Genomic DNA, 11723 nt, shown 5'->3' on the forward strand with positions numbered 1-11723 from the left:
TATTCCTTCTAAATCTCAGATCCCAATTGATCCCTTCTCTATTAGCAGCAATAACAGAATTGGGATCTTGAGCAATTCTAAACAGATCTGGGAAATCCTCCTGAAGAGTGGTATTTCCAAGCCATTTGTCTGTCCAAAATTTTAGGAGTACACCATTGCCCAATTCAAAGTAAGCGTTCTGATCAAATGTATCCCACAACATCCTAATACTCTTCCACAGTCCCACTCCGTAAGGAAGTGTAGTAATAATTGAGCACCATTGATTCAGCCTTCCATGCTTAGCTATGATGACCTCTTTCCAGAGTCCTGCGTCTTCCAAGTTGTATCTCCAAAGCCACTTCATCATCATACTTTTGTTGTGGGCTGCAAGGTTCTTAATGCCAAGACCTCCTTGGTATTTTGGTTGTGTGATCTTCTCCCATTCGATGAGATGAAATTTGTGTTTCTCCCTGTTGCCTTTCCAGAGGAAGTCCCTTCTTATCTTGTCAATCTGTTCTATAACCTCAGTTGGCATTGGGAGCAAGGCCATGTAATAAGTGGGTAAACTGTCTAGAACACTATTGATAAGTGTTACTTGATTGTTGTTTTCACATATTCTTTCTTTAATCCATTTGATTTAGCAGTTGTTGGTTCTCTTTATAGATTACTTTGAGCCTCACATATTCATTTTTAGCTGCAGTTAGATTTTATTACACAAATAAGTATATACCTTCGACTTGGAGCCAAACTGTTTCTTAGTATTTACTGAGAGGAGCATCTCGTTGAAAGAGAGGATGTGTTCCCCTGTGAGTAAGGGTAGTTCTTGTAAAATGCTTTTCATGCTTAAATGAATTAGCATGGTATTTTTAATTTGCTTACAATTCTGGTCTTTGGTGTTTAAATTATTGTTGGGGGAATATAAATTTAGACTGTTTCAGGGTGATTTTTTTCTTTGCCACCTTCTCCCCACCTTCCTCTTGATAATTGATGAAGTGCAGTTTCATCCAGGTGTATGTAGATCTCTTTGCCTTAGCAGTTCTTTTGCTGGGAGTGGCATTGGCATGCTATGGTTAGTATCTCATACACTGGTATTATTTATCCCGCTTCCACATTAATGTGGTCCCAGAAAATTGTTGTCCTGCCATTTTCAGTAATAAAATCTTATCTATTGCTACTATGCACCATAAATCTTTACATGGGCACTTCAGTACTTGTGTAATAACTAACGTCTTGATCCACCATTTCTTCACAGAATCAGCTGATATAAAAGATTTGAGTTATTTTATTTAACAATAAGGAGTGATTTACAAATGTTCAAGAGTTCTCTCTCCCTCTGTGTGTGTGTGTCCCCAGAGGTGGGTCAGGGGAGTGGAGAAGTGATTTCAGAAATAGTTTAAACAATAAGATATGCATGGTTGATAGTTTTAGGGGGTGAATCTGCTGTCTCCCCAGAAAGACAAATATTTCATCAGTAATATCGCGATTGAATGAGTTGATTGTTCAACCAATTATCCATTTCTCATCGAGCTGTGCGAAATTTAAGAAACAGTTGTCGTAAAGAACTTGTTGTTTAAACCAGGTCTTTTGTGTTCTAATTATTTTATGTGAAGATTTTCTATTTCAAAATCTGTCCTTTCTGACTAAAATATCTCCTCTATGCAGGACTGGTATTGTTCTTGAAAATGAGCAAAGTGAGATCTGAAAGGGCTTCATCAGAAATGTGGAAGGTACTAACTCATCTTTCCTCGGTGCATCTCTACCATTTTCTGTATGGCAGTTGGAATCGTTATTTGCAGACTGCAGAAAACTTGTGTGTCACGTCATGTCATACTGAGATCTTTTACAGTTCTAGTTTTAAGAACTGAGCTTGAATAAACTGCACTTTTCTTTCTCTTCTTTTCTTCCTTGTTAAAATTTAGCTCTCATGACACAGATTGTGATAGATTATTTTATTGTGAAGTTCGGTTTTTTATTATATGTTTGTCAAATGAAGGTTGCAGGCTTGGCAGTTGTTTCTGTTCTATGTTTCACTTCAAGTGCCACTGTCGCCGTATTCACAGATATACCCGTATGTCTTCTGCTGGTCTCATGAGATCGTCTTTTGTTTTGACTGCATAAGTTTCTAAAAGATAATGCTTTTAATGCAGCTTCTTTTTAACTGGCATGGACAGAAGATAAATGGTGTTTGTACATCTCTTCTCATGGTTTTGTATTATTTTATAGGTACCCTTTAAAACTTGTTCCTTACTGAAAGCTTGATTTGAAATTCTAGACTTCAGTGGGAACTTCTGCTTTCTGCCTGCTAATTGTTTTTACCAATTGTTGAAGCTACGAGATGCTCCTCAAGCCCACCCCTTATACCTAAGAGCTACTAACTGTAGTTAATTAGATGAAGAAGGCTGAACTAAACATGGTGGAAGGAACCAATTTAACAATCAGAGGTTGCTCTGATGATGTTATATAAGTGCATTAATATTTTTTTATTTTTTTTGAGATATATAAGTGCATTAATATCGTAAACATTTTGAGTTGTTGTGAGATGTCTCTCTGGACGCACTCAACAGAAGTTGGGAGCTATGTTGTAAGGACTTAACATAAGAGCTGGATTGGGACATATCAGATATTTCTTTAAAAAATCGGAACATGACTGAGAGGGGATTTAGTAATGGTGCGTCAAGATATTGCTTGCCTCCCTCATAGTTCCTGCTCTTCCCCCCAGACTCCACTTGTAAGATTACACTGGTTATGTTGTTGTTGTTCTTTAGTTTAAGAAATTGCATCTATCTTCATTGTATTGGGCTATGGTATGGAGACTCCAATTACTTCTTCAACCAAGAATACTAGTAGCTTGTACGTGTTTTGTTGGGGGGAGCTGATCTTACAATGCAGTTCTTTCCTACAAATTAGAGTTCTATTCACAAAGGGGGGAAACTTTCTAATACTCTGTACCTGATGAAAATATTTTCCAGGTTCTTCTATACCTTCAGCATTTGTGTTATGGGTGATGAGAGAACTACCACCTCCACTTGTCACTTTCAGTCAACAGGAGTCGAGGACAATAGCTTTTATAAGTGACAGTTCAGTGACAGTTCAGCCTCAGCGATGGACAGCTGCTGCAAGTGTGCAAAATCAGGTTACTTGCCTTCTTTTGACTCTAATGCACACCTTGTTTGTTGATTGATCTCTAGTCATGTGCATCATGATCTTGACTAAGGAATATGTAGAAAATGCATGTCCTTTTACAAGGGCTATAAACCTATCACTGATCAAATGAAAAGGAAAAAAGTTAAAAGACAAAGCAAATAAATTATTTATCTCCTCGCACATTACACTAGGGACGGGAAATCATGGTAGGTGAAGCTATGGGTACGAATCATTTTAGCTGTCCATTAAATTTTTCGTAAGATCCACAAACTCGCCAGAATTGCAGCTTAGCAGTTGAAAGACAACTTATACAAACATTATTTTTAACCTCACTTTAACCGAACATCAAAACCCAAAAGAGAATGTGAAAGTAGAGTGCAAAATCAATGAAGAACTCAAACTTTCTGCACTGGAGATCTTTCCACTCATTTCTTGATTTTCATTGTCTTAGACTAGATGGATTCACAAACTTGTACCAATGTGTTCTAAGCATTGTGGATGCAGGTCTCAAGGGCGAGCCCCATATGATCATCGTGATGGAATTGTACATTGATTGGTGATTTTCAGCTAGAAATGAGGGACTGACAATACAAAAAATGAGAGAACTTCTCAGTTGAGTGGTCGGTATTGTGGTTGAGTGATCGAAGAAAGCTCAACTCAACGGAAAAAATACCCCATGCAACTATGCAAGGTGGTTGCTCAGGGTAAACATGCCTGCATAACTTGGATTCCTGTACATAGCAAACATTGCGATGAACTTTCTAAATTTTACAGATTCTTTTTGTTGATATGATGAGGTTTTAGATTTTTCTTGCCCTTCAAAACTTTTCATCTGATTATCTTACATATATGGTTGCCATAAAATGGGATATAATGCAATTTGCGCTAGAGAATAATTAGCCATTGGTCAGCATTTAAAAGGACAATATCTATTTTACCCTACTAAGAACTATTTTTTTTCGGGAGAACTAACTAGCTCTGGGTTCAAGTGGCATTTTGTCGATTCTTCAACATCAGTCCATTTCATCGTATTTTAGCAACTCTTTTGAAAAAAAATAATTTCGTCCCTTGTTTAAAATTCTCTCGGTTTTATAGAATTTTATTCTTTCCTTTTTGTTTTCATCTCACGTGATCTTACCTATAATTTGGTGTTGTGTGATTATAATTTACGATTGTAGTGCCATTCTTAACATAGAGATGTCCTTTAATGATGTTGTAATCTTACCGTTATTTTATTTTTCAAGTGCATGCATTGACTAATTGGCAGAGTAAATTCTGCATTTTGGATGGCTTAAAAATTCGTCGTATAAAATATACAATGTATTTGCAATTAGCATTAGGAGGACCCATAATTTGTCTTTTATTTGCAAGCGTCGAAATGAAACGAGCTGAATGGTACAATATGAAGTATACAGTCAATTCCCAACTTTTGGATATATGCTGCAGTAATTTAACATAAAAAAAAATTACTACTGTATTATTAAATGGAACATGTAACTGCCCAAAAATGAAAAATTTAACATTGTGAGGTGTTTTGGCAAAGCTTGCCTGCACCTTAGACACCAGGTACATGTAATTTCCCAGCGGTAACATGTATCGAGTAACTCTGACTACAAAGGCTCGAGTTAGATATGAGAAGTGACCGCCAGACCACAACCCTTAGGTCCACAAGTCCCGAACGACTCTTTTGATAGAAGAACAACGACAAAGTAAAACAGAAAAGAAGCTTTCACATGTTAAAGAAATTGAAACAATTTTTGGGCATAAGTAAATATGGAAGACCAATGTGGTTCCTATCGAGCTAGAAACTTGCTAATGCATTAGCAGTGGCACTTCAAGAATAAATTATGCAAACCGTGCAGCCTTTGGAGCTTGAGAAATACATTAACCGAATATATTTAACAGCTCCGGCGTCCTGTCTTCCACCTCGAACCTAGTAGTAAAGCAACCCACCAATTGCCATCTTCAGTAAATTGTTTAAAAACCATGCTTGTAAGAGAATACTCTACAAGCATACTCCAAATCTGCCAAGGTAAAGTCCATTAACCGGTTTCAGCTACCAACAAGGAAAACAGGTTTATATGCCATTGTTATGGGAAGCAACAACACATATATACCTTCCTATACAAGTTGGGGTCAGCTATATAAATTCTCACCTATCAGGTTTCTACATTTAAATTCATCACATGCCAGCATCATATTATTCTTATAGAACACAACATGACAAAAATCAGAATATCATGCAGAAGATACATTATTACGAGCCATAATCTTGTCATACATTACCAAGCACACATCTTTTCAGTCATAACCAAAAAGAAGCTTCATCCTGTATTCAATTAGCATTTGGATGTAATACGCTAGATAAAACATGAAGCAAACACGAAGGTTAGTTTGAAAATGTGCAAATTTCCTACAAGGAAACCACCAGGAGGAAATTTGAATTAGCCGGGGGAGAAAATAGAAAACATTTAAAAAGAAAAACACTAGGAAGAAACCTAAACACAAAATTTGATTCCTAAACATTTTGCTACCTCTCATTAAGGTTGAGTACATGAAGTTTAACACATAGAAAGTTCACACAATCATAAGTTCTTGAGAGCATTGAGAGTAGCATAAATAGTTCACTAAGACTAATTTGGAAAAATAAAGAGAAAAAATATAGAACACCAGAATCCAATCAGTGACAAAATGAAGACAAATATCAAAGTGAAATGAGGAAAATATGGCAAAGCAATGGCACAATCCCATAACAAATGATCCAACCTCCTAATTAGCAAAAACATTTTAAACATGAAATTCTAAACAAGCGTACCTTGAAAGGTTGATTACTGTACTTCTCTTCCTACTGATCCAAAATCTTCAGGAGGCCATACCTAATCACAACGTCAGAACTTTTAGATTTCTACAACACAGCAAAATTAAAGATAGAATGCTGCACAAACAAGTCTTAAAATATGGAAAAATGATCAAAAAAGTTGCACAATTTGTTTTACAACATTCCTAGTTTACTAATTCAATATGACTCTCCAGAAATAGCTAGCGACATATCTGTTGGCTTATGAATTCAAGTCAGAAACATAAAACATATTGGATGAATTTCACAAGTATTATCAACTAGTCTACAAGAACCTGAAGTATTAAACACGTTCACAAGATTTGGTGTGCTTATGCATATATGTAGATCTTAGCCCTAAGCCCCTAACTAACCAAATTGTAGCAAACAGACCAATTAAATCAGCGTACACACTATTTAGCACAACATAATCCTCTGAAAATGCTGCTTATGCACAAGCTAGACATGATTCCTATGGCAGGTTTCTTCTGGCAAGTCCTACAGGAGACTTAGCTATTCTTTTAATCTTATCAAACAATACAAAAATAAAAATCTGACTTACCAATTCAAACTTAACCAAATTTTATTTTAAAAAATTAAAAATTGTCTTATAAGGACATCAATATGATGGCATGAAACATACCTTCGAAAACACCTCCAAGAAATTAAGCAAAAAGTAATTCCAAAATATAATCAAGTCATAGCAATTTGGCAAATTAGCTAAAAATCAAAATAGAGAAGAATCACTGACAATCCAAAAGACTCTGCCCTGTACAAGTCCATAAGGTACAGGTCCAAAGTTCCTCGAATCGTTGGTATTAAATTTGTTATCTCCTTCAATCCAAACATGTCCATCTGGTACCTGTTCACATTCAAAGCATATTCACTTAAGAAACAAAAGTGGAGAGACGAAAAGAAAGGGGGCAGCAAAAACTCAACTACATTACTACAAACTGTTACCAACGGCCAAAGAATCACTGCAAAAGGGGAAAATCAGTTGTAAATGAAGGTATTTGATCAATTCTTAATTACCACAATAGTATGTTCTATTCCATTATTTGCATGATCCACAACATATCTAACAGTATCACCACCCATACCCATGAGTCTTTTGATCACAATTTTTCTCGGGTTCTCAGGGCTACGCACTAGCACCACATCTCCACGTTGCATTTTCTCAAACCGAGTTGATAGCCTTTCAGCCAAAACAAGATCTCCAGTCAGATTAAACGTTGGAAGCATGCTTGGACCTTGAGTCTGCCCAAAATATATAAAATAAAATACAGATTTAAAATTGCAGCTCAATTGTCCCAAATCATGAAGTAGTAAACTAAGAAAAATAGTAATGGCTATGATATCGTACGAGAGCGAAGGTGCAGATGTAGCTGTTGGTGACATGAATACCACAGAGGAATTTGGCTACGAGTAGTGTTTGCTGAAATGCTTCTTTGATAAAAGGCGTCAGTTGCTTCAGATTTTCCAGACCCATTATTAGTCAATCTGCATCTCAACCCTAAAGAGGCTATCTCACCAATTAAAATGGATTACAGAATCAGGCGAAAGAGAACACAATAACTCCGACCTCTACTCGACGGCGAACACGGCCCCCGCGATTTAATTGTGCATTCTCCGATTGATGCACAGCGAACACGGCCCGGAATCTGGTGGTCTAGTTGTGCATTCTCCGGTGTAGAGAAAGTTGAGAAAAATCTTTTCTCAAAACAGTCCTTAAGTTTGAGCATCAACTCAAAATAGTCTTTCAAATATACACTAACTCAAAATAAGTCCTTATAGTTTTTAAAATTGACATGTATTAATGGATGGAAATCTAACAGCTAACACTGACCATTGTATGACCCATCCAACATAATTATAAAGCAACAGTGATTTTGTAGTATTTTTGAGTTAGTGTAATACTCCGTTCATCCGCATTTATTTGTGTTGTTACGTTTTTCGATAGTCAATTTTGACTGATTTTCAAATTTAAATTAGATTACATTAATTTGATATTTTAAATAAAAACTTTAGATATTTAAAAACTATACGAAAAGTATTATAAATTGTTATTTTTGCATATCAATATGATGAAAAAATACATTGTAAAATATTAGTTAAAGTTTTTGTAGTTTAATTTGACTCTGAAAAAGGAAAATATAACAATTAAAAGTGGACGGAGATAGTAATAGTTAGAATGATTTTGTTGCTAAAGTAATTTTGGTAGGTAATTTTTATAATTTGAATAACTATTCGCAGGACTAAATTTTGGGCAAATTACATAAATCTCATACTTTTAAGGCAAAATTACAATCTATCCCTTAAAAGTTTATAATTACAGAAATCCCTCAAACATATACAATAATATAAGCGCTGATTAATTAATCTGATGCGCGAGATACATTAATCGTTAAGTAAGATACATTACATTATATACATGATACACTAATTTGATGCGCGAGATACAATAATATAAGCGCTGATGCATTAATCTGATGCGCGAGATACACTAATCTGATGCGCGAAAATGAGGAATTTTGAAAATTTGTAAAACTTATAGGGAATAATGGTAATAAGTAAACTAAAGCGTGGGATTTTGTAATTAATCCATAAAAAGCTCAGTCTTTGCTCCTTCTTTAGCTAAAATATTCGCTACCCTGTTTTGTTCGCCCTAAGTGTATCTAAGCATTGAAATTTTTCCTAATATATTTACTCGATGTTAACTTACCATGTTCTCCTTATATTCACTTTTTATAAATATTTTAATTTGATTTCAAAACTTGTTTCAATAAATTCTATGATTGGCACATATTACTTACTTTTATAACCAATCAAACACCAAAAAATATTCCATAAAACTAGTTTCGAAGATAAAACATTTCTATGACACATGTATATTTAATTTGTACTGTAAACAGTTCTCTCCATATATATATACTTGACACTCAAATTAATTCATTGAAGCTATTTTCCTACCAAAGTTTTAAACATTCTTTTTTGTGAACCGCTATAAGATAATTAATGAAAATGTGTCATTATTTTTCCTTCAAAAAGTCAATATAATATATTATATATTAAATGGTAAAGCATGCTAGCTTAGCTCATAGCTCATTGCACAACATTTATTCACTCGTTTTACCTCATGCCTACAAAAGTAGACCACGTCAAATTCATTTTGTTCATACACTCGAGATGTGAGAAACATCAAGTTAGATAAATATAACTATCACTATCTCTATAACTATATTAAAAAAAAAGAGTTAATAAAATGATCGTAGGATGTGAAATAGAGGTGAATCTCGAGAGCTCAAATAAATCTCTTTGTTGAAAAATCATACATATAATTAAGTTAATTGTTACTATATAAGTAGATGTAGAATTTACTCAATAAAAATTCTGATACTACGAAACTTGGATAAAATATGATAAGTATAAAACAACGTCAACTAGAGAAACAATGCAAAAACTTTTGAAAGTGTGAATGGCTAATGACAACAAAGATAAATGACAATAGTAAGGTTGGCAAATTGGCGTGCTGCTGTCCAAAAATTGCATGCTTATGCACAAAATTCAAAGCTATGAAAGCCTTATTGAAAACAAAAGACAACCTTTGAAAATGAAAGGGGAAAAAAGAGATTATTTTTTTGGACTCAAATATTTAAGTTTGAGCCAACAAAGAATATAACCATATGGTGGTCCATTAAATGTTGACAATTTAACACTTGTTGGTTAATAACTTTTGAAAAATGCTTGCTATTATCTGAAAAAGGATAAAATTGTGGCCCTTTGATCTTTCAGCATCAAGGTTTTATTGGATGCATGCTTGAACTTTCTTATGGATTTTTCAAATTGCTATTACTATTGATGCTAATCAAGTCACTAATTATGATTAATTAAGATTTTGTTAACCAGTGATACATTTATATATATCCTATATCCTCTCATCTACACAATTTTCAAGTGAGATATATAGCAGTTGTTTCACCTAGAAAACATCTTCGAAGTAAGTAACTTCTCAAAATATTTGATCAATTACTATATATGCCTTTCTTCTTTTTTGAGTCGTTTAAGTATTGATCACTCTAATCCTTTGCTTCTTCAAACCTCACTTTCATGCCAGATATAGCGACAATAACAATATTATAGATAAATTCTAAAAGATACAAGCACATATAGATGGATAAAATACATTACACATTAATAACTTTTGACTTTTCATATCACAAACTACAAGTATATGATAGTTAAAACTATACCATCTTGCTGTCATATGTTACTTAGTTTTGACTAGGTTGACATAAACATGATTGGACAAACTAACCTTAACTTAATAAAGAATGCATATGATCTTAAGAAAGTTTAATTTCTTCTACATGTCGATCAGTTGCAAAGTACAACTCATATATTTCATAATATTAATTCTATAGGTTGGCGTGGGATGAATAAATGATTAATTATGTGTTAAGTACTTGTAAAATAATAAAACTAGTTACAATAATGATCACAGAATTAATGTTTGTTAGTTGTCAAATGTGAAATACAAGTTGTTCATTCTTCATTGTATCTTATTCAAGCGTGGGATATTAACTCATTCTATAATTTTAATTACTCGTTAAAAGATCATTAAAAAGTCTAAATCTTCTTTCTTACAACACCAATGTTATCGTCATCTTCTATAATGTCTTGCAATAGAATGTTTGTCCGCATGATAATTAACTTGCTTATCTTAATTGTAATTATTATCTCCAATTGAATTAGCAAAGCAAACTATTATATTCTCTCGTCCCATTTTAATTGTCGCTTTAGCTCAAAAAATTTGTAACCTTAGAAATTCAACTGTAGAGTTGTCAAAGGTTTCCAAATTATACTTCTAGTACAATAAAAAAACGACAGTTAAAATGAGATGGATGAAATGTCTTTAGCCATTTTCATATTCTATTAGGATAAAATAGTGTATCCATGAGTATAAAAGAAAGAACATAAACGAGACAATATATGCATCCTATTAACGATAACCACACATTAAGGCAAGAAAATAAAGGATTGTTTGGTTTGAAGACATATTAGGCTGACATTAATTATTTTGGTATTATTTTTAATAGATTATTTAATTATTTTTAATAAATTATTTAATTAATTGTATTAAAAATAATGTGCATCACAAATTTTTTAAGAAGAAATTATTATTTACGAAAATATCCTCCTAGTAGATTTTTTTTTTTGAAGGACCTCATAGATATTTTAATCATTTTATCCCTGAATAACTAATTTCAATACTATTATTTAATCCTTGGAGAAATAACTTATCCTGATACTAATTACTAAATATGTTATCTAGAAATTAATTATAATATTCAACAAAGAATAAAATGATAGTACTAATTTTTATTTTAAAACTATCTATGTTTGTCCAAGCTATCTAACGATTTCTGGAGTGTTTGATCAGTAATATTCAACGAAACATTGGCATCACATAAGTTTTTAGTGAGTTGTGCTTATAGTATTTCAAACATTTTTATTGTTCTTTTCATTGCATCGGTTATATCTTTTTAAAAAATAATCATATATTGGGAACTGTAGTGGACTTTGGCTCACTTCGAAAATCTAAATCCATACTAACACAAAGGCTTGAGTCAATTGTTCATCAAAATCAAAGCTAAGTTAATTTATTTGATTTTTAAATTATTAAAATTAAATCAAATATTATATATTGATTTGATTGTTATTAATTTTTTATTTGATTATTCGGTTATTAAGCATACCCGAATAA

General features: G+C 33.2%; 2 protein-coding genes across 2 annotated transcripts in view; one reads left to right on the plus strand and one right to left on the minus strand.

The window, feature by feature from the left end:
• The window catches only part of LOC102592102 (tobamovirus multiplication protein 1), a 19303-nt gene extending 15349 nt beyond the window's left edge, over positions 1-3954 (plus strand). Inside the window, exons 8-13 of the mRNA XM_006365505.2 lie at positions 988-1048; positions 1642-1706; positions 1973-2047; positions 2127-2202; positions 2949-3112; positions 3628-3954. Of these exons, the coding sequence (XP_006365567.1) occupies positions 988-1048; positions 1642-1706; positions 1973-2047; positions 2127-2202; positions 2949-3112; positions 3628-3651 (465 nt within the window). The 3' untranslated portion in view covers positions 3652-3954. The remainder of the gene's footprint in view (positions 1-987; positions 1049-1641; positions 1707-1972; positions 2048-2126; positions 2203-2948; positions 3113-3627) is intronic.
• Positions 3955-4538: 584 nt separating this feature from the next.
• On the minus strand, positions 4539-7716 carry LOC102592437 (mitochondrial inner membrane protease subunit 1-like). Its single transcript, XM_006365506.2, has 5 exons — positions 7323-7716; positions 6992-7216; positions 6711-6821; positions 5939-5999; positions 4539-5147 (listed from the first exon to the last, which is right to left on the minus strand). Exons 1-4 carry the CDS (start codon positions 7446-7448, stop codon positions 5952-5954), a joined length of 510 nt encoding a protein of 169 aa, XP_006365568.1. The 5' UTR covers positions 7449-7716; the 3' UTR covers positions 4539-5147; positions 5939-5951.
• Positions 7717-11723: the final 4007 nt, after the last annotated feature.

Source organism: Solanum tuberosum, unplaced genomic scaffold (assembly GCF_000226075.1).
Source record: "Solanum tuberosum cultivar DM 1-3 516 R44 unplaced genomic scaffold, SolTub_3.0 scf00552, whole genome shotgun sequence".
Lineage (NCBI taxonomy): Eukaryota > Viridiplantae > Streptophyta > Magnoliopsida > Solanales > Solanaceae > Solanum > Solanum tuberosum.

What these genes read in the sequence shown, in the direction of transcription:
- LOC102592437 (XM_006365506.2), bottom strand. Translation starts at nt 7,448, where the DNA reads ATGGGTCTGGAAAATCTGAAGCAACTGACGCCTTTTATCAAAGAAGCA. An exon ending in GAATAGAACATACTATTGTG is followed by an intron (nt 6,822 to 6,991) that starts GTAATTAAGAAT and finishes GAATGTGAACAG; the next exon opens with GTACCAGATGGACATGTTTG. An exon ending in AGGGCAGAGTCTTTTGGATT is followed by an intron (nt 6,000 to 6,710) that starts GTCAGTGATTCT and finishes CGTTGTGATTAG; the next exon opens with GTATGGCCTCCTGAAGATTT.